Source organism: Montipora foliosa, chromosome 12 (genome assembly GCF_036669935.1).
Source record: "Montipora foliosa isolate CH-2021 chromosome 12, ASM3666993v2, whole genome shotgun sequence".
Lineage (NCBI taxonomy): Eukaryota > Metazoa > Cnidaria > Anthozoa > Scleractinia > Acroporidae > Montipora > Montipora foliosa.
The window spans coordinates 23,755,149-23,781,297 of record NC_090880.1 but is presented as its reverse complement, the minus strand read 5'-3'; the positions used below and the strand labels follow the sequence as shown (position 1 = coordinate 23,781,297).

The 26,149-nt window shown below is 40.9% G+C and overlaps 1 protein-coding gene across 2 annotated transcripts in view; it reads left to right on the top strand.

Annotated features, from left to right (window-relative positions):
* LOC137978660 (uncharacterized) overlaps window positions 1-26,149 on the top strand; it is a 33,197-nt gene that overhangs the window by 1,116 nt on the left and 5,932 nt on the right. Inside the window, exons 1-5 of one of the 2 annotated variants that reach the window (XM_068825675.1) lie at window positions 14,318-14,406; window positions 14,479-14,541; window positions 20,127-20,273; window positions 20,587-20,688; window positions 22,794-22,968. In XM_068825675.1, coding sequence (XP_068681776.1) covers window positions 14,401-14,406; window positions 14,479-14,541; window positions 20,127-20,273; window positions 20,587-20,688; window positions 22,794-22,968 — 493 coding nt within the window. In that variant the 5' untranslated portion in view covers window positions 14,318-14,400. Of the gene's footprint in view, window positions 1-14,317; window positions 14,407-14,478; window positions 14,542-20,126; window positions 20,274-20,586; window positions 20,689-22,793; window positions 22,969-26,149 lie in introns of those variants that run through there. The other variant, XM_068825676.1, reaches the window with a different exon arrangement.

Here is a 26,149-nt window from a genome sequence, read left to right as displayed (position 1 = left end):
GACGAAGTTATACATCAATATCACTGACATTCTTTAATTTAACAGAGAGTATGTCCAATTTGCTTGTGTTATAAAATAACTGTAAGGTGAGTTTACAATAGTGAATATATGCATAGTTAGTGTGTTAATTAAACAACAAATGCAACAACTAGCCTAAGGCGTGATGCGTTGGGGAGGCCCAAACACAACTGTAGACCGTTATTAGCAGGTGGGGAAACCAATTTTTCACGAAGAGTTTTAATAGTTATGCTAATATACTCCTCAGCTCTTAAGCACCGGCTGTCAAACCAATATAACTCACGAAAACGACGCTTCTAGTAGCTTGAGACTGATTTTTCTGCCTAGAGCTAAACTGAGATAATTAAAGTACAACCTCAATCATTTATTTTTTATATGGGAACGTGGATAACGAATATCGATGACGTAACCCGGAAAACAAGGACCCCCTCAGAAGAAAAAGAGGCATATGAAACAGTAAATAGGAAAATACACCATTCTAGTGGTGTTTAAAATGGCCAGTGAGTCTCTTTAGGTGAATTACCACGGAGATCTTTTTCCCCAAATACCACCGGCCCGTACACATATGGGTGCAAGTGTGTGGCAAACGAAAAGCCTGTGGTAATCATCACTTGAAATAATTCTCATTCACCGGCCATTATACATAACAGGAAAAAAACCCAAATTTATGTCTTTTTGCCATTTAATATTTGATATGTTATTGGGGGGATTTTCATATTTTAGGTCTTCGCTTTCCACACACCCGTTTCTTAGGTAGTAGCTTTTTCTCCGGAAAATTATTTGATATGTTATTGGGGGATTTTCATATTTTAGGTCTTCGCTTTCCACACACCCGTTTCTTAGGTAGTAGCTTTTTCTCCGGAAAATTATTTTATATGTTATTGGGGGATTTTCATATTTTAGGTCTTCGCTTCCTACGCACCCGTTTCTTAGGTAGTAGCAGCTTTTTCTCCGGAAAATTATTTGATATGTTATTGGGGGATTTTCATATTTTAGGTCTTCGCTTTCCACACACCCGTTTCTTAGGTAGTAGCTAATGGTAAATGCCTATCATTATTATAACTTGAAATAAGAAGCAATGCAATCTACAGATAAGTGCATCATGAATTATCCGGTATAAATTAAATCTATAAGTACGGAAGCGTGGCACAGTTTTCACTGAAGAGCGCTTTCGGCTCACAAACAGCAACAGAGCCAGTCAATTTTCACTTCACATAGCGCATCGGAAGAAAAAAAACGAGTGTTATTATAACCCCAATGAACGTGTATTTTCAACACAACATTGAGTTGGCGCCGGGTAGCATTACAAATAACCAATTTCTAATTTCGCTGTTTTTAAAACGGCTGGAAAAATCAAATTGCAAGACCTGACCGATTTGGTCTACCATTTATTTTCCCGTAAAACGTAGTTTTTAAAATAGACTGACACTTTTCTGACGCTGATGGGGACGAACAAGATACCAGACTCCTAGTAAAGTGTCTAAAAGTTGCTAAAAAATTCTATTTTTTTTTTCCAAAGTTGCTGAAAACTTGCTGAATTTCGAAAATGTTGCCAAAAAATTGATACTTTTTTTTTAATTACCTGCAATTGAAGTTGGTTTTATTGCGGTTTAGATCATTTTGTCCACGCGGACAGCTCTGTTTACCGGCCGGATTCGTCTGAAGTTTTCTTTCTCTAGCTATTTTAGCTTTTTCGGGGGTAGCGAGATTTGCCCCAGCCTTTTAGCTTCCGCAATAGGATTAATCGGGCCTTCATCTGCACATTCCCAGCTGGAATCTGAATCACCAATACCAACCATCGTTTCCAAAATATATCGGATAAGTACTGGACTTGGCGCCACCGACGTCTGATGTACATGTCTTCCTTTGAGAAGACACTCTGCTGCAAATTAGGGTTAGATCGCAGCAGCAGCAAATGATTTGATGTGATCGGTTGCAGATCTCTCGGGTCGCTGCTTACTGGTGATCAGGGTTCTGAGGGATTATATTCACCAGACACAATTTGTTCACCCAGCAAGGTTCGGAGGATCTTGCGCACTGGTCTGATTACGCGTTCCCAAACACCGCCATGTGTGAAGCAGTTGGGGGATTAAATTTCGAAACGCTGTTCTTTCTGTCGGAGGAATTCGAGAATCGGTCTTTTTTTCCAGTTCGTTAGGGATTCGCAGATTTCTCTTTCTCTAGCTTTGAAATTGGTGCCGTTATCACTATGGATTGTTTCCGAATTTCCTCTGAGATTGGTTAAGCCTGCGCAGAGCATTGATGAAGCCATCTGTGATGAGGGAGATGGTAATTTCAATGTGAACTGCTCGCATCACTAAGCATTTAAACAGGCATCCGTATAGCGCCTCACGTTTGAACGCCCTTGGCGGACATAAAGGGGGCCAAAGTAGTCTTCACCAATGTGTGTAAAAGGCAGGTCCCCAGGTAGCACTCTCTCCTTTGGTAAGTTGGCCATTAACTGTTCGCCTTTGGCAGCTCCAAGTTTCTTGCAAATGAAGCAATCGCCGACGACCCTGCGGACTGCTGAACGTCACAGCGCACCTGTGGTTGTTGCTGAAGGAATGGCAGGACTCTTCTGCTATCTTACAACGAGACTCGATTTGAATCGCAGAAACTAGGCCGTAACCTTTCGTAGCTTTTCTCCTGAGGAAAACCGCTGAATTAACCTTGAAAAGACGTCAAAATCTTCTTGATTTGTTAACGCCAAACATCAATGTTGCAGGTCATGTTTAACATCTGGATCTTTATCTATTAATTCTTGCTGACGAAGAGTAGGATCAACAAGTCAAGATTTTTCTCCCTGTGTTAGGAACCGAGGGCCATTAAACCATCTGCTGTTTACATCCATTTCATCAATTGAGAGACCTGCACTCGCATCGTCTGCGTGGTTCAGCTCGGAACCAACTTGACTCCACTGGTGGGACGTGGAATTCTCGTGAATGATGGCCAGCCTGTTGGCAACAAATGTGTGGAACCTCTTTGACGAGTTGCGTATGTACTGGAGAACGCAAGTGGAATCCGCCCAAAATATTGATCGCATATCGTGTTACCGCGATGTCAAAGTCTTCCTTGAGGGTTTTGTTCAACTGTATGGCAAATACTGCGGCCAATAATTCCAGTCTCGGAAGAGTCATAGGCTTCAGGTGGGCTAGGAGAAAATGTTTCCATGAGAAACGCGCAATGGATGTTGTCCTTTGTATGCACCAATCAGAGGTAGGAAATTGCTTCATAAGCAAATTGAGAAGCGTCGGCGAAGTTATGCAGCTCGGAGTATTTCAGTTTTTCAAAGTTAATGGTTTAAGACATCTATTTACTGCAATTCCGGCAAACTTTTCCTTTCAATTTTGTCATCTTTTTCTCTCGAGTTCGCCAATTGGATCATTCCATCCAAGTTTCTCTCTACATAAATCTTGAAGCAGTTTCTTAGCAGGTAGGACAACTGGCGCCAGGAACCCAGGCGGATCTATATGGAACTTACGAGGGAAAGTATGCCTCTCCGAGTTGTGGGACCTCATCAAATATAAACTTGTCAGTTTCCATATCCCACTTAAGTCCGAACGCTCGCTGAATTGGTATAGCGTCTTTCACTAAATCGAGGCTCAACATAGATTGAGCTTCTTGTCTTCTGGGATGGACTGCAGGACTTCTGGTCTGTTGCACTGCCATTTGGTTAGCCTAAAACCGCCCTTAGCAAGAAGATTCCAAAGATCATTGACAAGACTAACAGCTAGTTCTGAGGATTTAACCGACTTGATACAGTCATCTACGTAGAAGTTTATTTTAACAGTCTTGATAATTTCTTCTGGAAATGCGTGTTTGTTGTCTTCTGCTGTCTTTCTTAAAGCAAAATTGGAACTACTGGAGGAGGATGTGGCGCCAATGAGGTGTATCTCCATACCATGGGTCCCTTGGAATTCGGCTTAGGTCACTGTTTGGCCACCATAAAAATCTGGAGGCATCTCGGTCAGCGGGTGGTACTCTGATTTGGTGAAACATGCATTCTATATCTGCTATCAATGCAACTGGATTTTCGCGGAATCTTGTCAGGACACCTACGATCGAATTTGTTAATTCTGGCCCGCTTAAAAGCTGATCGTTCAAACTAGCTCCTCTAAATTTGGCTGCACAATCAAAGCTCGTGTCTTCCGGGGTGCAGGGATGGCGCAGTGGTGAGAGCACTTGCCTCCCACCAATGTGGCCCGGGTTCGATTCCCAGACTCGGCGTCATATATGGGTTGAGTTTGTTGGTTATCTACTCTGCACCGAGAGGTTTTTCTCCGGGTACACCGGTTTTCCCCTCCCCTCAAAAACCAAAATTTGATTTGATTTGCATTAACTTGTTAACTTCAATTTACAGTGTCCCCGATTAGTGCTATTTGTCGCCAGAAGATTAGACACTTAAATAAAGTCCATTCATTCCATCCCTGGTTTGTTGAATACAGGATGGTGGGTTAGATACCACAGTGGCCTTTCTTCAATATTAAGCTCATCATCCGGTACTCTCCTTGCTTGTTCTCTATTCAAATAACTTTCCATAGTAGCTTTGTACCCTTCAAAAAGCTTGCTATCTCGCAAAAACCGTTTCTTAAGCAAGGAAAGCCTCCGTTCTGCTAGACATCCATTATTAGGCAAGTAAGTGTTTGGTTCTTTCCAAGGCAGGGCTATCTGGTAATGACCGTTTACCATCGTTGACGATCTTTCCATAACTGCAAGAGCTCTCTTGTCCTCTTTTGACATGGAAACCTCAGAGTTTGTAAATCCACCATAGCCTTCTATCTTCCAGAATTGTGCAAGCTGTTGCATTAAATGGTCATCATTTTCTTCGATAACTTCGGTCAGGCGTGTTAAGTTAACACTGTGACGGCGGCTCGTACTTTCAATTTCTTTCAATTCTGTCAGCTGGCCCCAATAAGAGTACAGCTAAGTGGGCAACGTATGGCATACGGCTCTCCTCTTTGGCCACGTCTCTAGTCAAGTACCCAGAAGGCATCTGGTGTGTTGCTATACCAGTCTGACCTCACTTTCTCAAATGCTCGGTAGTGTAATATTATGTAAATGAGGCCATCGATTCACATCTTCTTGGGATGGAATACTTCGATTTGAAGCGATAAATTTGTCAACGGTCCACAGTTTTGGAATTTCAATCTTGTCAGTGCCATCTAGCGCTTCAACAGTCAGATTGATTTCTTGGCCAACCTTAGGGCTATCTAGTTTTTCTTGTGTGGTTAAATAGGTTTTAAAATCTCGCACTCCAAGCTCCATTGCCAGATCTTATCGCACAACGAGACGTTGTCAAGAAGGGCTTAGGTCTTCATGGTCTTCTCAGAATCATGGCTTCGTACTTTCATGATCACTGGAACGATTCTTAAGAATATATTCCTTTCACTACCAGAGGTACTGTGGATTTGTCCACCAGGAGCCGGTGGGGAACTGTCATCTTGACTCTCGGGTAGCGGGGCGGCCTCTTCGCGATTCAAAGGTAGTCTTCTGGCTGGAGGATGAAACAGTGTGGCTCCTCGAAGGGTTTCGTTTCGAAGATATGGCATCTCGTTGAAGAATGACGTCCGTTGCATGCGGGGCATACTGTATGCCTTTGAGCACTTTCTTCATGGTTGGTCGCATGGGTACTAAGGGTTGTAACACGCTCAAACGACGAAGTACGTGTCTATTAACTTGGTCTACGTCTTGAATTTTCTGCTCTGTCACGCGTGACATCGACAACACTGCCAAACACAGGCCTTAACCTTGACGAAGCTGCTATATGACTGATATTTGCTCTCTGACCAGATTGCTGGATGCTATCTGCTACCTCTATAAACTTTGTTCAGAGGTGAAACGGCAATCTCTGTACAGTTCTTCTCAAGTTATCCGCACTATTAATTTTCTCTAAATACCAGATTGGCCTTAACGCGTGTTCGCAATTTTTCAACTGGTCTGCGAAAGGCTAACAGTCCGGCACGATCTGTAGGCTTCAATGGAGGTCCTTCAGTCAACTTGGTCACATAGTTTGATGCAATCGTAAACAGGTGTTCGAATCGTTCTTCTAATAACTTCCTTGCATTTCGAAAACCGACAGATGGGTGCATGACTACACAGCACTTGATAGTCTTGTTCGCTTTGCCCGACGTGTATTGAAGGAGATACATCAACTTCTCATTTTTACTTGCTGCATTACGCTCTATAATAAAGGGAGTGAACGAGTATCCATAGGATGAGAAAACCCCAACGCACTCGCAACGTATAGAAAGGGGAAAAATCCCAGCCCTATGGACCACAACCCTTAGAACTTGCTGGGCTCGGTTTTCAAATTCCTAATGAACGAAAAACAGACAACAAAGAGTCCAAATTGTCCTTGACATAACAGTGCTTTGCATTCTCGCTAGCCCATTGGCCATGACGTTTGAATAAACGATCGGGGATCCCTGCCTTGGCAGCAGCAGATGCACCACCACTTCGCAAACTATGAAGACTAATCTTAGAAACATCAGTAATGTCCTTAAAAGATTCTTTCACTATTTCTCTTGCTCTGGTGTAAGAAATGCCATGCTGGCGAACCTTCGCGGAACTTTTCGGAGATGTCAACGCACAGAATAGGGAAAAGTCTTCATCAACCTTGATTTTAGCTGCGGCTAGGTATCTCTCGAGGGCGGCAACGAGACATGTAACTTTTCCTGATCTTGCGATATTAATCCAAGCTCCTTCTCTCAATTGGTCAGTCTTAGAGGATTCTAGAAATGGAGAACAGTGAGAAGTGTAAAGACGAACATCCAGGCACGGATACTGCAGAGTTCACTGAAACGAAGAAATCCAGCAAAGCCAATAAGACACAGTGCGAGAGTTCTAGAACTAGCAATGCAAGACTTATCTTTAAGACTCCCTGCCAACTGCTGGAGCATCTCGGGAGTTATCGGATCTTTCCTGCATTTGGGCTTTGCCAAAACACGCTTAGACGCACTCATCAAGGACTGGACCATACAATGAGAGGAAACCTTCGAACAACCAGCCAAGCCATGGGCCCAATCTATACTGTAAACTGCGTGGTTGATAGGGGAAGCAGAAGAAGCACTTTGCAAAATGACTTGTAAATACATTGCAACGTGGAACGAATTTGCCGGTAAATAGGGAAGGCCTTTCGACTTTGCCCAGCGTTTCCAGCTGTTAAAGCCTCCAAGATAGGTCCTCCCTGTGCCATCAGCTTTTACAACAAAAACGGTCTGTTTTACCTCTGAGTCATCTGATAGACCAAGGAGATGTGGGTGAATCGAATCCTGGAAGTCTTTCCACATTGGAGTCTGAAAAATATCTAAAAATAAAGCAAACATAAGAAAAGCCAAACGACGAAAAAACAAAACAAACCGGAAAAAAAAAAAAAAAAAAAAAAAAAAAGAGAGAGACGCAAAGAAATAAATAGAAAGCCCGTCAAATCATTTTTTTTTTGTTTTTTTGTTACTGGGGGTACACAAAAAGGCCCCTGCATAGACCTAAAACCAACCAGGCACACAAGGAACCTAAACATACCGGCACAGATGGTCCCTAAACAAACGGGCACAGAAGGTCCCTAAACAAACGGGCACATATGGTCCCTAAACAAACGGACACAGATGGTCCCTAAACATACGGGCACAGATGGTCCGTAAACAACCGGCCACAGATGGTCCCTGAGACAAAAAGGACACAAAAGGTCCCTCAAAAAACAAAAACATAAGATCTTTCAAACAAGAAGGTCACAGATGGTTCTAGAAGGTAAGATCACCAAGGGTCCCCTTATCTAAACTGACACTATTCCCATGCATAGAACCAAAATCAACAAAAATCGAAATATAGAAATCTAAAAAAGGTGCCAAACACAAACGAACAAAGAGATAATTAATTAAAAAAATTAAGTTAGCGGTTCCAAAACGCCAAGATGAATACAAAACCTTAACACCCCTTGATATAACTACCAACAATTCCCATGATAGACATACCATCGAGAGAATATTTTCCCGCTTATTTGCAATTCATTTCTGTTCGCTTTCTAACAATTTAACCTGAAGAATAGCTAACTTCATTTCTTCCTCTTGTCGTAACAGTTTCTGTTTTTTCTTCAACTGCTCCATCTTCAAATGCGCCATTACCGCTTGTTTGGTACCTTTTCTTAAAGGTACATTTGAACTAGTGCGACTTCGAACGGAACCGGCTGTATTGACGGAATCTTCAGGCCCAATGCTCAACATTTTTGGGACCTTAGATGCACCGTCAATCCATTGTTTAACATTCTAACCAAATTCCACTTTTTTACGACAGTGCTCGCGAAAGTAATGTGCCTCATCTTCCTATTCTTCGCGATGTTTGCTTAAGGTCGCCACGTAGTCAAAATGAGACTTTTGAAAGCGATCAAATGCCTCTTCAAGCGCCGACATTTTCTCAGACACTTCTTGGAAATTTCCTTTTCTTGTTGCAACTCTTGAATATGCTTCGGTATAACGCTGTAACTTTGGACAGATAACCCGATCTTGAGTTGTTCAGGCGAAGGCTTTCAATGGCGTCGGTAGAGAGCACTCTACGCGCGCCAGTACCGGACAACATGACATTCACCAGGTCTTTGAATGAAATGCTAACGACTCTGCGCACACTTTGACATCGTACTTATATTTTACTTGACGATTCACTGAAGGGAAAAACGGAGCACATACATGAGATTACAAGGAAAAGTAGAAATAGAAAACCAAAGAAAAGCGAATTTAGAAAAACACGACACTTAAAGATCTGTGCGGCTCTCCGGATTACAAAAACGGATTTGCATACAACATAAACAAACTTATATGCGAAACTAAACAATACCAGCGAAACTGACAAAAAGAACAATACGAGCCTTCGGGTACGTGCCTTGCAAGGGTGTTAACGAGGTAGTGTGACAGAGGTAGACGAAAAAAACAAGCGAGGCTTAATTACGGACTACTAGGAAAACTATAGTAGGACAAACCAAGAAAGGAAAAAACAAATGAACACTAATTACATGGAAAATACTGGAATTCGTGGCTACACACATTACCACGCGATGTTTTGAAAAACCTGTTGGAGTTTGCCACTAAAAAAGCCGCTTGGTGGATCTCTATTATAGATTTCAGGATCGCCTTCTCGGTCAATTTTCGAAAGATGAAACTCAAATTCGGCGAAGGTATGGGTACATCCCTAATCGATCAGATGCTGGTGTTTTTAAGGTGATAACTTCAATAGTTTGTCTACAGTTCCAGCTTGAACAAAACGAAGTCACCGGCAGGTGGCTCGGTGTTGCCTGCCTTGTCAATTTTCTTGACGTTGGAAGTCGATCGCGTCACCTTTCATAAGTTGAAGTAGTTTACTGTTGAGTTTTCGTTGAAGTGCTGTAGTCGGGTCTCGTTTAAGTACTTCGTAAGTTTGTTTCTCGTTAACAAGTTCGTCCATCTTGTCATGATAGTCTGTGTTGTCCATAACAACAGCCTACAACCGATGCCTACAAACAACTCATCGACGACATCAACAGACAAACCACACACTGATTTACTCTCACAGTACTGCCCAACGTATTCTACGATACACGTACAGGATCGAAACGCACCTATCACTGTCTATCACTGTGGATTCACTCTGACGAAGGGCTAACGCTCGAAACGTCAGCTTTTACAATCTCTGTACGGTGGCAATTTACATTATCAACTCCGTTGATAAAACCAAATTTTTGTATATCACTGTTTAGCCTTCCCAGTCAATTACATCGAATAAGTTGACCAATGACATCTACGACCGGAGTCCTTATAGTATCTACTGACGTTACACAAATCACTTGACTCTGAAGATGACTTCCGCTCAGGTTGTCGAAACGTCAGTCAATGTCATCTCAAGCAGTACTTCTCAGGACTACACTCACCCGGACGATCGTACGTTACTTAATTATGATTTCAAATTTTATTGCCGAGCAAATCGCAGCCGCCGTAATTTATTAATCTCTTCTATAGATCGATAACAACAACACCAACGGAGGGTGGTTCGTCTGTGGTCCATCAATTCGAGTATTCCAGTGTGCACACAGCTGACGGTGTAAAATAAAAGAGGCAAATACGTCAGAAAATAAAAGAAATTTTCTGCCGCATCTTTCCATGATGATCATTCATCAAAAGATCCCTTCCTCGAATGCTGAAACACCTCCCGGGGCAAGCAAATCTAGAAGTTGCGAAGCAAGCAACCAAGGAAGAACTGTCAGAGTCGAGAGGTCAACATCACGGAAAACTGTATTCTCATCGGTTGAGTGGCGAATTCTTGGTCTGCGAGTCGCCCTTCGTCCATTTCGCTTCCCTCCGCAGATTGGAATCCGCAAGTACCACGCGTTCCACGCAAAAGGAACCACGAAAACGAGGTTCGCGGGACTGCTTCCTCTACCACATGACCATTTCCACAACATCCCCTCTGTGGATTGGGCTGCCGAAGCCATTTCATAGGGGGTGGGTGAGTCAGTCGGTGTATCTCTATTGCACAAAAAGGTTCTTTTCTAAGATAGAGTAGAAAGTTTGGCTCATTTTCTCGAGGCGTCACACGCTTTGAAAATAGCGGAATAAGGACTTACAGACCCACTGACAACAATTTTTAATCAATGTATTAGTAAGTATGTAAAAGTAAAGCCTGCTTACGAGCCAAGAGGCCCATTAGGCCGGAGCTTATCCCGGTTTGAAGCGACTAGGAGTATTTCTACTTCCCCCTGGATGGGATGCCAATCCATCGCAGGGTTACCCCCGGCATTAAATTCGCCGGTACCCATTTATGCACCTGGGCGGAGAGAGGCACTGTGAGAGTAAAGTGTCTTGCCCAAGAACACAACACAATGTCTCCGGCCATGGCCCGAACCCGGGCCATTCGATCCGGAGTCGAGCGCACTAACCAGGAGGCCACCGCGCCTTTATTTATCTTCTATAACATCACGATTTCCTGACTATATCCACTGAAAAGCTTTCGATTTATTTATTTTTTTTGCGTGACAGTGATAACGATCTACCGTTATCGCTCTCCGGAGCGCGTTCGATGACTTTTTCATCCTTCGATTTCGATAATCGTTTAAAAAAATAGAAGGTCGAGAAAGTCCCAGGACCTTGGAGCCGATACAGACAGGTATTGAAGATTAACTCGACAATGTTGGTCTGTATTTTATTACAAATTAAACACAATGGTACGTGCTTGTCCCAAGTTATCACCGATGAACAAAGTTTACGCGCTAAATTTAGGTCTGAGAAAGATCAAACAAGAAATAATTTCATATCACCGAACACCGTAGCGTGAAAAACACAAACATCGCACACCGTTGGGTTTGAGATCACCGCAACACCGCAAATTGAGATTTTATTCACCGCATATCACCGCATTGAAAAAAACATCAACACTGCAACACTGCAAATTCCCATGTCCCCCTCTGTAAAGGTCACTGGTATGAAACTTGAAAACTCGCGGACAAATGGTAAAACTCATCACTATTTCGAAACAACACAAACAGATCCCTTCAATTGCACAACAAAAACACAGGCCAAAAACTGGGAGTTACTAAAATTGGGAATCTCTAAGACCGGAAATCACAAAAATAAGGAATCTCTGAAAAGGGGGAATCGTCAGGAGAGAATAATGAAGGCAGGCACAAATTTTGTGGGCAAAAAGGTAGAGATTCCCCGTTAATTAACACATTCCCTATTCCAGTATTCCTCTTTTGAGGGCTTAAGTAATTTCCCCTCTAAGAGATTCCCTGTTCCACGTTTAGAGATCATCCTAGAGATTCTCCCTTTACGGCTTTTCCCATTTAGAGATTCTGCCCTTTCAGATCCTCGATTTAGAAATAGCCCCATACCTAAATTATCATTTGGGGGATGTCACCCATTCTTAATTATCAACGTGCTGACAGAAGGTTAACTGGTTTTGGATGGTAATTTTTTTGTTCATTGGTTGGAGAATTTAAACATCAAAAGAAATTTGGCATCATTATTTGTTAACAGAGAAAATCGTTGCATCACAAATTTGATCAAAATTCTTTCTTTATAATATGTAAAATCCGTGTGAATGTACACGCGATAACCAATACTTTCTTCAGCAAAAACTGAGAAAGGTTTTGATGACCTGTTTATTTAATGAGTACCCATCAGGTAGCTTTAAGCTTTCGTTATGAGCCTTAAACATCAGTGTTAATGTGATAATCGATACTTCCTTTAGCACAAAAAGAGTAAGCTGAATTTTTATCAATCTGCCGACCACAGGTTTATTGAATTTTAGTTGCTTTGCACGGTGATTGGCAAAGTTTTAACATCAAAAGAAATTTGATGACAATGTTTGTTTACGGAGAACATCTCTGTATCGCAACGATGAGTTTGTCCAGCTTTAACGTCGGTAGTTGTCATGAGCCTTTAACATCCGAGTTTATTTGATAATCTATATTTTAAGCGAAGACGAGAAAGTGAATATTGTTATTAATCTCTAACCCCTAGTTTATAGGTTATTGGATGTTGGCTGTTTTGTTCAGTGATTGCCCGCAAATTTGAACATCGAAAGACATTGGACATCAATGTTTGTTAACAGTGAACACCGATATATCATAGCATTGATCGAAATTCTTTCTTTTGTCTAGCTGTTTGATTGATACCCGACAGTTAGCTTTAATGTAGGTTTTTTGTTATGAGCCTTTAACATCCGCTTTCATGTGATGATCGATATTTCCTTCAGCAAGGCAGGAAAAGGACTGAAAGGAAGCTTTTTGAGTTGAAGAAAAGACAGAGGCGTAAATAATTCCATCAAACCTGAAGTGATAGGTGACAGAAACCAATTTATAATGGCACCCATGTGCGCGTATGGTAAACGTGAGTGAACGAATAGCAAATTCTTGTCAAATATCAAAACCTAGACAGTTAAAAGAAACGCGCAGAAGCCAGTCATCGTAGTAATTCTGACGAATTTGGCAGTTTTAGCAAATTCTTAACTATTCGCAAATTAGCACGACAAATTGTGCACTGTGATCTAATCGTTTATCGTTGGCAAGGGAATCTCGTCCCCAGAGTGAGAAGAGTCTCCTAAAATATACGAATCTTCGCCAACTGCCTTCTCAGAAATACATTCTTTTGTAATTCGCTCTGACTTTAACTGCATTCTATACTCCAGAGCTCTTCTTTTTTGCGTATGCCAGTGTAAGAGAGATCTTGCGCAGACCTTTTATCCGCTGCCCTGGTGAAGAGATTGAGCAGGTTAATCTGCGCATGTCTGAAACGACTTGCTGTCTCATGATTTTGTTTTGGATTCAAACAATTAATTTAAAATGAAGTACACAACCCGGTAACCGATTATATCCCCACGGACCGTTGGGCTCAGTTGGCGGAGCAACGATCCATCGTGTGTGAGAGTTTGATTCCGGCCGGACCTTTGCTTAAGGTCTTTTGATAACTGAGGACAAATAGCTCCCTTTGTAATTAAACCAAGTCTTCTCGAAACTATAAACCGTAGGCCCCGTCTCACAACCTTTGTTCATAAACTAAGTGGGACATTAAAGATCTCACTGGGGCAAGGAGTTCCCGGTGTTGTGGTCTGGCTTGGCAGTAATATTCGAGGAAGACTTATGGTTTATGAGGCCACGTTCGCTAAATTAAAAGCCATAATTCCCGAGTGCTGAGGCACGTAGCTGAAGATATCCTTAAGACTGAAAGGTAGCTCCTGTCGCTGAGTTATAGGAAAAACTTTACCAGTACTCACCCCGCGTCCTCCCCCTCTCCCTGCCCCTCTGACCTCTACCTCCGTTACCACCCTAGAGGCTAAACAGTTTTCCAATACTTATAAGCAAAAGGAAGTGCAGATCTACATTAACGAAGAATTATCTGTATAGATCAAGAGAAATAAGACAGATGCAGACCAGAATTCAACGAGGAAGTACATGGCTTGTAGAACAAGCGTATTTTAGTAGGAATCCAAGATAGCAATATAAATACGCCTATGCTTCCATCTTGAAGTGATGAAAGTGAGGAAAGAACGAGGGGAGAACGACTCACCTGTGGAGTTTGAGAATTAAATAACGACTAGCTTCCTTAACAGGTTGAAACATAGTTTCAAATGTCTATCATTTTCTATCGGTCAAAGGAGGTCATTACCTTCCTTCAGTTTACATTTCTTCCTGGAAATGTTATAACTTTGTTTTCTGCGCTGAAGGAAATTTGCTTTTCAGCGCACGATGACAGATAGAAGGACCAGCGAGAATCAAAAGTGTTTAATTACTCCAGGAAAATCCTTAAATTGAAAGATGCAGTTCTGTAAATCAAAGCTCTCTAAAAATTTCACGAGGCATCGTTTTAGACAGCACAACTATAATTCTTCTTTAAAGCTTGGAATCTCGACCGATACATTTTCGCCATGAAGGTAAGTTGCCTCATAGAACTGCAGTAATTCCCTTTAATTAGCTAACTTCGCTTTTTAAATTTCACTTCTCAGATCTTCACAATCGCCGCCTTAGGCATTGGGCTTGTTTATCTTGTTTCACTGGCGCGTGGAAAGGTTAGTTGATTTATTTGTGCATGCTCAGTCAGTGGTCTGCTTTTAAGATGCCTGCGGATGTGGGAGCATATCACATTGATGCGATGGGTGCCATTTATTCACCCAGTAAGTTGCAAGTAGGGCGTCACCAAAGGAACGAGGCACGAGGTGACTAAATTGCATCCTAACTCGCTTAAGGAGTCTCCCGAGATTTTTAGTGCCGCGCGCAAGCTGGGCACTAGTATACCGCGTAAAAACCTGAATCGCGCGTGTTTTTATGAGTCTGCGTGACCAAATCGGTAAAAATAAACTGCTAATTTTCTCGCGTTCCCTTCGGTAAAATCCTTTTAAAATTGGCTCAGCTCTAACTATGTACAGTTCCTTTCAACTGCCCCATATTTGTTAAAATCTGTCAGACCTAATCGAATACATGTAGAACTAGACGCTCCATAAAGCGTACATTGGGTTGCCTCTGGTACGTGTTACACAAAAAAGGAAGGCACTGAATTGGGTGGTATTGAACTGCAGCTTTCCAGTTAATTTTTTCACGTAGGGGGAGGGGGGTCATTAAGATTATTTGAGTGGTCACCCAGCATGTCTTGCAGTTGCACTAAGCAAACGTTCATTGCACACACCAAGAAAGGACTGAAGCTGTTGTTTCCGCTTCATAATTCCTCTTCTTGTTAGTGTAATCTGATGCCAGGTCAAAACATTGTTTGGCTTTACGTTTGCACCAGAAAAAGATAAGCCAAAAGGCACACGAAGAAAAAAAATAACATAACTTTTATACATAACTCTGAATCGATTTCTCATCGAAAGATTAATGACAATCGATCTTAAAAACACGAGAATTTCTGCAGTCTCTGACTTTTATGAATAATCGGAAAGGTCATGATGTTTTGACAAAAGGAAGAAATTGATCACATGCTAGTCAACCATAAAGGTGCACGTGATCACCTTGTGTCAACTGAATGACTTACGGGAAACACAGGCAGCCCAAGCTCGGTGTACGATTTATAGGTTTTTGTAATGGAAAATATACTGTAAGGTTATAAATGCTAACGTAAGCTGTAAATGTAAAAATAAACTTCACTTACCTCTACGTACAGTTGTCCTCGTCTTTTCTGTGCAATCGGAGGGCAAAGTGTGTCCGTTTTAGACGGGTTTGTGGCTTACGAATTTTTGCGATGTCGTAAGTTGTCATTTCCCCTCATAACAACTTAAGCATTTATAAGCTCAAAGTATATTTTCCCATACAAAGTCTATAAATCGTACATCGAGATTGGGCTGCCTGTGCGGGAAAGAATGTTTAATCGTTCGTCGTTTTCAGAGTAAAACGACGTACTTTTTCTTTGCTTTCTTAATTTGCTGTAATTTTTATCTGAATATTTACATTTTATCTGTCGGCCAGGAAGCCTTCTCTGTCGGATTTCTGAGAAACGTATCTATTTTGACTTCAGGGTGAACTATTTACACAATCGCGAGTTTGAGCGGCCATTTAATTGAAAATCTAAACATCTATGAGATACAAAAACAGACTTGCGAATTAACGCAAATCACAATGCTGACAAGCACAAAAGCAGAAGAAATGGTTAAATAATTACGAAGTTTGTTACTATCTGAATGTTTTTGGGTTAGAGTAACGGATATTTTGTCACGCAAATGACGTAATTTCATGACACTCAAAATTCGCAAAAAGCGTGACTTTCATGTAAACAATCTTCGCACTAGCAAGTCGTAGCAATAAATTGAATTAACCAAGTAGTTAAAGAAATATTGTTGGCTTCCCAAATAAACCTCATTTTACACTACAATGACAAAATCATTTGTCAGAGAATAAATTCCTGTCTCCTCGGGTATCACATTTCAAAGCACGTATGCAAATTTGTTAACTCATTTTCACCGCGTCCCGATTCCCGAGAAATTTTTCTTCTTTCAAATATTAACAAAAATATTATTTCTCGTCAAACGTTGCATCTTTTTTGTTCAAATAACCGCTAAAAATAAAGATTTTTTAACGATCTATCCAAAGATGTTTTTTCATAATTTAATATTGTATGTCAAAATTTGCACAATCAAAACAAACATAGCAACGCACGCAACAAATTTAGTCGCATTTACCTCTTCGTCGAATTCTCATGCTTAACACAGGAATTTTAAGTTATTGTGAAAAATCTTCCTCAATTTGTTAGCAATTATCCTTTCAAATTTCAGAGAGATCGACCGGTCCGCGAATATTTTACGAGTTTTTTTCAATGGGATGTCAAAAGGCCAAGTGGATGTTATGCATAATCGGACGATCAAGTTGCGTGTGTGACCCGTTATAAATATTTTTTTCACAAAATGTTTCCGAATCGTTAAGTATCACCACAGAAGACAAAAACATCATTCTAAAAGCTTATTCTATGCAAAAAGTAGGTTCTGGAGGAAATTTTGAGAGTGGAAATCAAGGTTACGGTAGACGGTAAATACAAACTCGCCAGGCGCACATGGTATATTCAATTAGGTTAACACTACAGAAAAACGCTAACCTCATTTTGACACGAAAATGTGTTCCTATTGCCATAAAAACTATCCAGTTAAGCTCGCATATTATAAAACATGATGAATTCATAAAGGCCACCTTTTCCAGCAAAAAAGCTTTTGAAACAAACGACATATTTGCTATTAGAGGCAAAATCCCCTTCCTATTTCATTACGTGTGTGAAGAGAAGAAACTCAATCGTGTCACATTACCATACGCAATTGCAAAAAAATAAATTTCAGGATCAAACTGTTTCCATGAAGAACCTTTTCCTTGATTAATGAAACACAAAATAGACGGCAAGCTTTCTTTCAAGTAATTCTTGGCTGTCACATTTCCAATTATTTTTTACCTGAAGACTGTGCAGAGTTGAGTACAATTAAAATTATACAAGTAGCCTGACAACAGAGATCACAGATCCACTTATTAAAGGTGTTCGATTTGTTCTCTGTCTTTGTTGAACCCATAAGTTACCAGAGAATTTTCCATTTGGTTTCAGTGTTCTACATAACAGCACACTTGGTAAAATATTAGAAATACAGCTCACTTTGATTTCGGCTCGACGGGCGATAGAGTCCATTACTCGGCGCTTTTAAGATTCCGCATATTTATTTTTCACCGCCTGTCTTGTTTATCCAATTAACTTTCCATTATTGAGCTCCATAAGGGTATATTTTGTTTAAAGATCCACTAAAACGCCATTCGCGTCACAAGACTTTCGACGTCATTGCAGGTTAAGTTTAATATTCTACTGCGTCCAACAGAGAAATCTACGCATTTCCACTACCCCCTCGATCCTAAGAAAATACGCGCAGAAGGTTCTATGCACAAAGACACCACTTAGCAGGGGAGTGACAGGCAAGACTTTTGCCAACACGGAAAAAAAACAAGGAAAAAAACGACGAAATATTACCCATTTTCCGACTGGGAAACCCAGTAAAATGACAAATTACAGCAAAACCGTTTGAACGACCTTGACTTTTTACCACTTCAAAATGTCAGACAATATAATTTCCATAATGTGGAAAAGAGTAAGAAAATTTTACCGAAAAAAAGTATAAATATTAAGGAATTTAGGCCAAAAACAGGAATATATCTGCCCGTCATTAGATGTGATGTTGTTATGGTAACGGCCATAATCCAAAAATTGACACCCAAAAAATAAGACTTATGATATCGGTACCCATACTGGTAAATCTCTAAAGCGAAAACGTTAAGAGAAATTAATTAGGTTTCCCTTTGTAACTCGTGCCCTGTAGTGTGTGTATTCGCAAATACTCTAGGGAGCCACCTTATGGCCGCTAGCTTTTCATTCAAGCGTGACAAAAACATTGGTAACTTTCCAGTTAGAAGAGCAATTACTAAAACCTGAAGCTCAACCGGTTACTTTTAAGTGTGTGCGCAATCGATGTAAAACTTTTCCTTTCATGCACAATGCGAATAACATAGGGGGACCGCCTTACAAGTGAGCTATTGCAAAAAGAGATCTTTTCGCATTGGCGAGGAATATCGATTCCTTCAATTAAGGCACGCACGGATGTACGTGAGGTATAGGCAGAGTGCTTGTAGTTGCATTTGAACGACGCCTGGTGAGTTTTTGTTCCCACCTTTCTGCCTCTTGTGTTTTTAAAACATTTTGCGGTTTGAAATCGGGTTTTACGTATCTCCCATAAGAACAGGCTTTTTGTCTTGTTAACGAGTGCGCTTATCACGTCATGTAAAGACCCCTGCAAACGAGGAGAAATCAGTTCAAACATTGTTTATCCGTTCGCTATCGGAAAAACTCCAAACCTCTAGTAAAACAACATTTACTCCTTTGATTTAATGAATACTAACCCAAAACTCAAAGCAAAATTCTTTCTTTCTCTTATCAGTCTCCATCACCAATTAACAATGATGCAAGTATTGACAGATTTGTAGAAAACTACCAAAGACACGTGAGACGAGACAAAAACTGCGAATTTTTAAAAGACCTGATAATCACGAAGCTAACACTGAGACAACACTACGGAAATAAGAACAAAAATACACAATAAAACTATTGGAACATTTAGAATACTATCAAAGCAACGCTACATTACAACGCTAATGAAACCTATATACAAAGACAAAATGAATGACGCTTCTCATTGAGTCCAATGTTATTTCTGGTCACGTGATTTTGGGGGCGAGAATTTAAGGAAAGGCCATTTTGGAAGTTGTCTCACCTGCTAATCGCCCTTTCTCGCAGTCGGAAACTGAATTACTAAGGGTGCAGCTCGACGAGGTCGGACCGAAGGAGCTGTGCTGCCGGCTAGGCCCTCGGCCCTTGAACACGACCCATGTATGACCTCGGAGCACAGCACCACAGCCTGATGGAATAGGCCGGGAGTCGATTTTGAGGAGGGAGGAAAACCGGAGTACCCGGAGAAAAACCCTCGGAGTCAGATTGAGATCGACTGAAACTCAGCCTACATACGACCCGAGCCAGAATTGAACCAAGGTCACAGAGGTGGGAGGCACGGTTGATGACCACTAAACCACCCTGACTCCCCCAGTGTGGCGTTCATTTTATTAATCATGGCATATTGTGTTCCGAATATTTCCGCTTTTCCAAGTTCACGAGATATATGTTGTAGCCTTTCCCTGCGCCATGCAGTCGTTTTCGCAGGAGTCATTTCTCCTTTAAGATGTAAACTATTATTTACCCTACCCACCTTAGCCAAAATGAAAAGATCCTCGCCTCTGCAAAATTCAAGTCACTGAATTTGAGACTTTTTTCATAACCCCTCGCCAAAAGTATCACTCTTTGAAGGAGAACTCACGGTTTCATTGAATTTATTCACTTCTACCAAGAAACGTTGCACGCAACGCATTTCAAGGGTTTCGCCCCTCTTGGTTTACATTTGCAACAATAACGTCACATGAATGACACTAGCGACTCGGAGTTCATGGCATTTACGTGAAAAAAAAAAGCATATAGTTTTTCAGCTGTTGTTTGCAGCTGAAGAAATGGTCCCTTACGGCAAGTCCAGACGTACTTGTAAAATGATGAATTTCGTATCACTACCCATCTTGCTTATTTTCTCAATTTACTTTCCAGGTTGAACAGTATAAAATGAATATCAAGGAAAAAGGAACAAGATACCAAGAGGAGATCGATGTCGATGAAGATGAAGATGTCGAAGTTTTCCGAGTTCCTAAGCGCAATGGCGTTGAAGCTGCTGATTTTTACCATGACTTTAAGATGGTAAGCATTGTGACGTAATTTAAATAAGAACAGAAACTTCTGCTGATTGCGTGCATATATATTTATTTCTGGTATTTAGCGCACAGACGCAGTAGCATGTATCAGCACATGTTCTTCGTATTCACCATGGCTTTTGGTTTTTGTGTTTGTGAGTATTAAAATACACAAATCCTTACATCAAAGACAGGACACATTGCGTCTCCGGTGAATAAATTTTGACTCTTCAGGTCTCCGCCTCGTGATTTTATCATTGCCAAAGGCTTGTGCCGAGATTGCACCTCTTTGACGATTCTGCTGTCTTTTTGATCTGCAGGGTGTCACTGTGACTAGGCTTCTGTCCCGAAAGGCGTGCCACATCTCCAAACTGGACCCATCCATGTCATCGCCAAAGAAAATGAAGGCTGACCTTGATCTGGTAAATAATCTAGCAAAGGCGTCTGTTTATGATGGCTCAATACCATGACCACATTTGACGATTTTTGTTTTGAAGTGATTTTTGCCATCAGAGTTACTATTACCATTTATAAAAGAATTAGGATAGTACGCGCACTCTAATTGGTCAACAGCTGTGTTAAGATGAGATTATGGAAACACGGCTGTGCCATCACACGAATTTTGATTGATTGGTTATGTGTTGCAGACGCGCGTTTTGATTGGCTGTCAGGAAATATGAGCGTGTATCATGAAAATCAGTTTCAATCAAGAAGTTAAAAAAGCCAGCATTTTCCTTCATTTGTCGAATTATCTTTGAGAAATATTTTATAAAGAGGACTTGTTCCTCGTGTTTCCATAGCCTCATCTAAACACTCGGGGAAGTTGTGAAAATTCTTGACAGTTATGCAAACTCTCGACTGCGTCTCTGGTTTGCATAACTGTCTCGAATTCTCCCAACTCCGATCCCCCTCGTGTTTAGATGAGGCTATGGAAACACGGAAAACGTTCTCTATTGCTTAATTGCTTAATTATAAAACTCGCCGCGGCAGTGTAAAATGGACTTTCATAAATCAAACCTTCAGTTAGTAGGAGCAAGGAAGCTGGCATCTGTATTTCTGTATTCGGCAAGTTCAAAATGGACAAAATGAGATCTGACAGCTTAAGAATAAAAGGTTGCCGGGAACAATAAAATGATGATGACCATTGCGTCGAGGTGTTGAAATATCGCAAAATTTATCCCCATCCTTAGCTGACCTATGCTTTTTTTTTAGCCCACTTCGTTTCAAAGTCTTGAGACTGCAGAGTGTAACTACTTTACATAAGAGGGTGTTCGACATGGAAACTGAATCAATTATTTTCTTAAAAAATATATATATTTTGCTTATTTTAAAGACCTTTCAAAATGATGAAAAATGGTGTTTTCTCTTTTGGAAGCCCTTCTTTTATTCCAGAGGTATTGAAGTTTCTGTTAAAAAAATAATTGTCTGAAACATTACAAATGACTGAAATAAATCACAAAATATTGCATGGAAGGGTGTTGTTCAAACTTGGCAGCAGTAATCTATGTCAAGTAAGGCACAAAATAATACTCACTTTACTGTTGCCATGCCAACCATTTTTGCCGCTGCACGTAGGATTGATTTTGTCGTTTATTGTCGTAATAAGACATGCACACTCTCGGTAATTAAGCTTGTACAGAGTTGTAAAGCATTATGGACGGTACATGCGTTTCAAGTCTGACCATCTGCCTGTACTTACCTCTTCAAAATCCAAAATATCTGGTTCATTGCAGAGAGGGACTGAAAACGAGAGTGCTGCCATGGCAACATCTTAATAGGTGTCATTTTGTGCCTTATCTGTGCCGGGTTGTTCAAAAGCCGATTAACGCTAATCCCAGGTTAACAATTAACCAAGGAGTTTATTTCACATATTTTATGTCTGTGACAAGTGAGTACTGTCTAATTTTGCGGGTAAGGCTGAACGTTTTGTTCCACGTATTCCCACATCATGCTAATGCAAACACCGTACACAAAGAATATTAACCCCGGGAGATTTGAATATAGGCCATTTCCGAGTTCATGGCTGCCTCCTCCTTAAAGCGAGTCTAAGTGCGAAGTTTTTCTTACGAAAATTGGTTTTCTTTCATATGTAAAGTAGAACTATTATCATCACAAAAACTTACCATTAAGACTCGATGTGAAGAGGAGGCAGACAAATGGCCTGCTGGCCTGAACATTGACTTGTTCTCTCGCTTATTTTCCCAACAAACTTGGTTTAAAAATAGACACTTTTCTGACGCTGATGGGGACAAACCTGACAGCAGATTCTTACTTTTGGGTCATGGACTCTTGGTGTCGCACAAAAAGTTCCATCTGGTTGTACAAATGCCTTTCGCTCTCCCCAGGCTCCACTTACACTGGCTTGTTTCTCAGCTCTAACTGTAACTGTGATTATAATCCATTAAATCTATCCTTTTTCCGCGATTCAAAATGATGATTGACAATATTCCAGGCTACTAGATATGTTTTCAGCTGCATGCTGCCTCAACTGACTTTGATCTGTTCCATCTCGCTTTGCTTTCCTCAGGTAGCTTCCCGGGGTGAAGATATTCCTACCGTCACGGATTCGAGTCTTGAAATGATAATTGGGCCTGCAAACAGACTCCTTCTTACCAAAGAGATTTTAGATTTCTGCGGAGCTTTGCCGATTTACAATACCGAACACACCAAGGTTGACCTAAGTTATGGAAATGGAACTGCAGGTAAGTGGGAATTTAATTTACTTTAATCACATGTTAAATAATTACATTCCAGCTAAGAATCTAGTAAATTTGAGGTGGGCTTAAAACAATTCAAACTTTCCTACTTTAGCTTTATCAACCGTAAATGTTTGAAAGTTGTGCCTTTATGTACTGATTAATTTCAAGCTCCTTGGATAAGCTTCAGCACTTCGTAACGCTTCTACCTCTTGGCCAAAGGTTATTCTTTCTAAAATGAGAAAAGGGTCAAACTCTTCCCCTTCCACTCTGCTAACTGCATTGGTCACGTCACATGTTTATTACCTCTAAATACGGGACTTCGACACAGGTCCACGTTCAGCACTGTGCCAGTAGTAAGACATTTTTGGACTGTCGCCGTTTTCTGTTCAGTTTTGCTAACATTTTACCTCTTTTCTAACTAATTAGCCTTATACTCGTTGGAAATGTAGGGGAGTAAGCAAAGTGAGCTTTTATATGAGGCATGCCGATGCCGATGCCTTTGTTTTGTTTCTTTTTCGGTTTTTTGCAGCCAAAGGCAACTTTCATGTCTCAGGCCTTGTCGTCGTTGTTGTTATTGTTGTTTTGGTAGTGACCGTGATAAGCATCAGCAACTTTTCCGCCGGGGACTCTCACGTACAATACTGAATCATTTTCACATACAATCATTTGACTCCTTCACTATGAGAATTCAAGCGCCAGGTTCTCTAGAACATTGACGACTTCAAATTCACACAGTTTCGACAATAATAAGAAGAAAATTTATATTTCTTGAAGAACAAGGCGATTCCCCAATATCTCAGCTCAATTACAAAGCATTTTCAACAAATTATGATATTGATTCGTACCCTATTCTTAAAATTGAGTCACAAAAAATATTTTAGCCACGCATTTGCTTTTGGGTGATTATTGGGCAATTACACGTATAGATAGGTCTTTTCTAGCGAGAAATCCTCTTCTTGAAACTTCGTCACGTCCAAGACTGCGTCATGTCCCGCTTTTTGGCTGTTATATTGTGGGAGAAAGTACTCGCCTATATAACAAAAAGAAAATTACACTGTGTCTTCCAGATATGCATTTTATTTTCTCGTGGACAGGGACAGTGTGTTACTCACTTGCTGCGCTCTTTCACAAAATACACTCTTTTGTATAACAACGTCTAATATTCCGGGCTGAGGCTAGGCGTTCTTGTTATTTTCGACTTAAGCCTGAAAACGTTCTCAAGTTCTTAAAGTTGTGTGGTATACCGAAGAAGTTCGAATATTAAGTGTGTTGTTCCCCAGTGTATCATGCAATAAGAAAACCACATCATGTGTTAATTGTTACAAAGCGTCCCTAAGTAGTTCATTGTCCTTTTAGACTACAATTTTACAATTCTTTTACCTTTCTTTATACTACTCCCAAAAACAAAACAAAACACTAAAACAAAATAGGAAAATTAAAACGTTCTTAATCTACTCTCAGCCTGAGTATGTTTTAAGTTCTTAAAATTTTGTAGCAGTAATCTCAGCCCTGCGGAAGGTTCTTATGAAAACATAGGCAGCCCAAGTTCGCGTCACTAGAGAGAGTGTAATAATTAATTACTAGTGGGAAGATGACCTTTGAGTGCAAGCAGTGTTGCGTTACAGGCAGCCGTTGAGAATTTAAACGCGTTATAAGACTTTGTATGGGAATAAAATACCGTCGATTAGGCTTTTTAACGTTCATTCAATAAAGTGAATAAAAATGACTCACCTCTGGTGTATTCTTCTGCCTTTTGGAGCTTATTTTACCTTTTCGGGAATTCCGTGTTTTCACTGTTCTAAGACGAAGTCAAGGATGCACACAGGCAGCCCAAGCTCGGTATACGATTTATAGACTTTGTATGGAAAAACATACTTTGAGCTTATAAATGCTAAAATAAGCTGTAAATGTAGAAATAAAGTTCAGCTCAGAGGCGGTTTGCGCATCGAAAATCCATCCCAGCCGCGATGTTTTCACGCAAAGCTAAAGCCTTATCATTTGCGAACCTCGGTGAATATTCGTCGTCAAAAATTCCCACGCACTTGGCTGGAAATGAGCATTTTCTGCTTGCGATTCCACGATAGCTGATGAATTTAAAAGTGGACACGGAGCTTGGATATCGTGGAATTGGAAGCAGAAAATGGTCATTTCCAGCCAAGTGCGCGGGGATTTTTGACGACGAATCATTCACCGAGGTTCGCAATTGATGGGGCTTTAGCTTTGCGTGAAAAAATCGCGACTGGGATGGATTTTCGAGGCGCAAACCGTCTTTGAGCTGACTACGGTCGAAATCTTAGTGTGCAGCCTTGACTTCGTCTCAGAACAGTGAAAACACGGAATTCCCGAAACGGTAAAATAAGCTGCAAAAGGCACAAGAATACACCAGAGGTGTCATTTTTATTCATTTTATTGAATGAACGTTAAATTGAGCGTTTTTCAGGGTTCATAATTGTAACGATGTTGTCAAAAACGTTGTTTATTTTCTGATTCACAAAACTAACTCCTACTCTCCGGCCTCGTGCTCTAACATCCGGGACACTACTTTCGTACCGTGTATTACCTAATTTGGTAACAACATTACATCTCTCCCCTCTTTGGAACAAATTTTCAACATGGGTAATGAAAACAAACAAAATACAACTTAAACAAACAAAAACAGTTCAGTCCTAAAAAGTCTAACAAGGACTTAGCAAGTTCACACGCAAATGTTATCAGTCACAAACAAAGTCATCCAACTTTACTGGGCGTGTTCGCGTACGCTGCGGATAGCGCTTTAATGGTGCAGGATCGGACTGCATCGGTGCTGCAACATCACTGAAGCTTCCTTGCTTCTCGGTACTGGCATTCTCTTCCTTCACTGCGGGCACGCTTTTGAAGAACGAAGAGTTCCTCGTAACCTGGACGCCATCATCATTCTCTGCAGTGATCATAGATCCCTTTTTCGCTACAATAAAGTGCGGTCTTGGGTCATATGGTGTGTCGCTTTTCTTCTTTGAGTCATCTCTCTTAACTAGTACCGTGTCGCCTTCTTTCGCGTTTGACGGCTTTACGTAACGCTTGTTGTCTGCGTGCTCCTTCATCTTCGCTTTCGCTGTCTGATCACGCTCTCGGATCTCAGGGTCTGAGCAGGGTGTCGTCAACTCGGGTAGCTTCGTTTTCATTGGCCTGCCAAAGAGTGCTGTTG